The sequence below is a fragment of the Varanus komodoensis genome, unplaced genomic scaffold (assembly GCF_004798865.1).
Source record: "Varanus komodoensis strain SLA01 unplaced genomic scaffold, ASM479886v1 scaffold29_3, whole genome shotgun sequence".
In the NCBI taxonomy this organism is placed as follows: domain Eukaryota; kingdom Metazoa; phylum Chordata; class Lepidosauria; order Squamata; family Varanidae; genus Varanus; species Varanus komodoensis.
Genome location: NW_025335760.1, coordinates 10,455 through 11,913, shown reverse-complemented (window position 1 = coordinate 11,913; position 1,459 = coordinate 10,455). Strand labels below are relative to the sequence as shown.

Sequence of the window (1,459 nt, the reverse complement as noted above, 5' to 3'; positions counted from 1 at the left end):
GGCGTAGTCGCCGCCGCCGCCGCCGCCGCCCGCGGACAGGCGGCCGCGCTCGTAGCGCTCCAGGGCCGCGCCGCCGTCCTTGGCGTGCTTGACCCCCTGCGGCCCCGGCGAGCGCCCCTCCTGCAGGACGTGGTTCCTCTTGAGCTGCCGCGCCGTCTCGATGAGGAACTCGATGCGGTCGGCGCCCTCGAAGTTGACGCAGCCGCGGCACACGGCCTCGCTGAAGTCCCAGATCATGGCCCACGGCATTTTGGGCAGGTCGCACAAGTAGCACCATTGTCTGCGGGACGTCTGCACCGAAGACATCTTGGCGCCCCGCTGGCTGGCTGGCTGGCTGGCTGGCTGCTCGCCCGCCCGCCGCCGCCGCCGCCGCCGCCGCTGCCCGCCCCGGCTCGGCTCGGCTCGGCTCGGCTCGCAGCCGGTGTGGCCGCCTGGGACGCGGGGTCCGCTTGCACCTGTGCGCCCAGAGCAGGCCCGAGGCGCGGGGGGGCCGGTCCTCAACCAGGGGAGGAAGGCGCGGGGGGGCGAGAGCGAGGAAAAAAGGGGAGGAAATTCCCCTCTCGCCTGCCCTCTTACAGGGAGAAACTTACATAACTCCGCTGCAAGGCCTGCTGGGAGATGTAGTCCTGCAGCCTGGCGCGGAAAACTCTTAAAGGCAGCCGGGTCCGGCGGGCGGCCGCTGCTTCTCCCGGGCCTTTCGGGGTTCGTTTGTTGCGGGCGCTGCGAGGGCGCTGCAGCGGCGGCCCATGCAGAGAAGCGGCGCCTTCCTTGCAAGACGTCGCGGGCCGCCCGCGCCCCGAGGACAAGATGCCCCCGGGGACTCTCTTTGCAAAAGCGCAACTTTTGCAAAAACGAGCTGGCTTCTTGCTTGATTTGGGGTATGCGCGAGGGCGGCGGGCGCACAAAGGAGCACGTTCATGTGGAGTTGCAAACGCGCCGCATCGCACGCAAGATGCGAGCTGTCCCCCTGAAAGTTTTCCCTATATACCAACGCATACATTGCACTAAACGGAAGGGGCTGTCTTATTTAATCCAAACAAGATATAGGCTTTCTGGTTGTCAACCTGCCAGTTGGCATCAGCTACTGGGTAGTATAGAAATGAAGTAAATAGTTCGAAGAGTCACGAGTGTCTTTGCAATTAATGAACTGCAGTGAATTAGTCATTCGACAGGATTATCTTGTCTTGTTGCAGCAGATGAAGGCTGCAGTTCTCTATTCGGCTGGGTACAAGTCCCATTTAACTTGGTGGCATTTTATTCTGAGGCCTCATATGCAAAACTGCACTGCTGAACAGCTACTTTCTAGGAATCTGAACATTCTTTTGAAGGAATGTTTTGATTCACATTGTCTTGCTCCAGGATCAAAAATTATTCCATTTACAGAGTTGCTTCAGTGGCTATTTTAGGTGAGCAAGCTTTCAGCTTACACAGAATGTTTTGGCAGGAAAAACCCCTGTGG

The 1,459-nt window shown here is 60.0% G+C and overlaps 1 protein-coding gene across 1 annotated transcript in view; it reads right to left on the bottom strand.

Moving 5' to 3' along the window:
• IRF2BP1 (interferon regulatory factor 2 binding protein 1) overlaps positions 1-336 on the bottom strand; it is a 3,721-nt gene extending 3,385 nt beyond the window's left edge. Inside the window, exon 1 of the mRNA XM_044435403.1 lies at positions 4-336. Coding sequence (XP_044291338.1) covers positions 4-306 — 303 coding nt within the window. The 5' untranslated portion in view covers positions 307-336. The remainder of the gene's footprint in view (positions 1-3) is intronic.
• Positions 337-1,459: the final 1,123 nt, after the last annotated feature.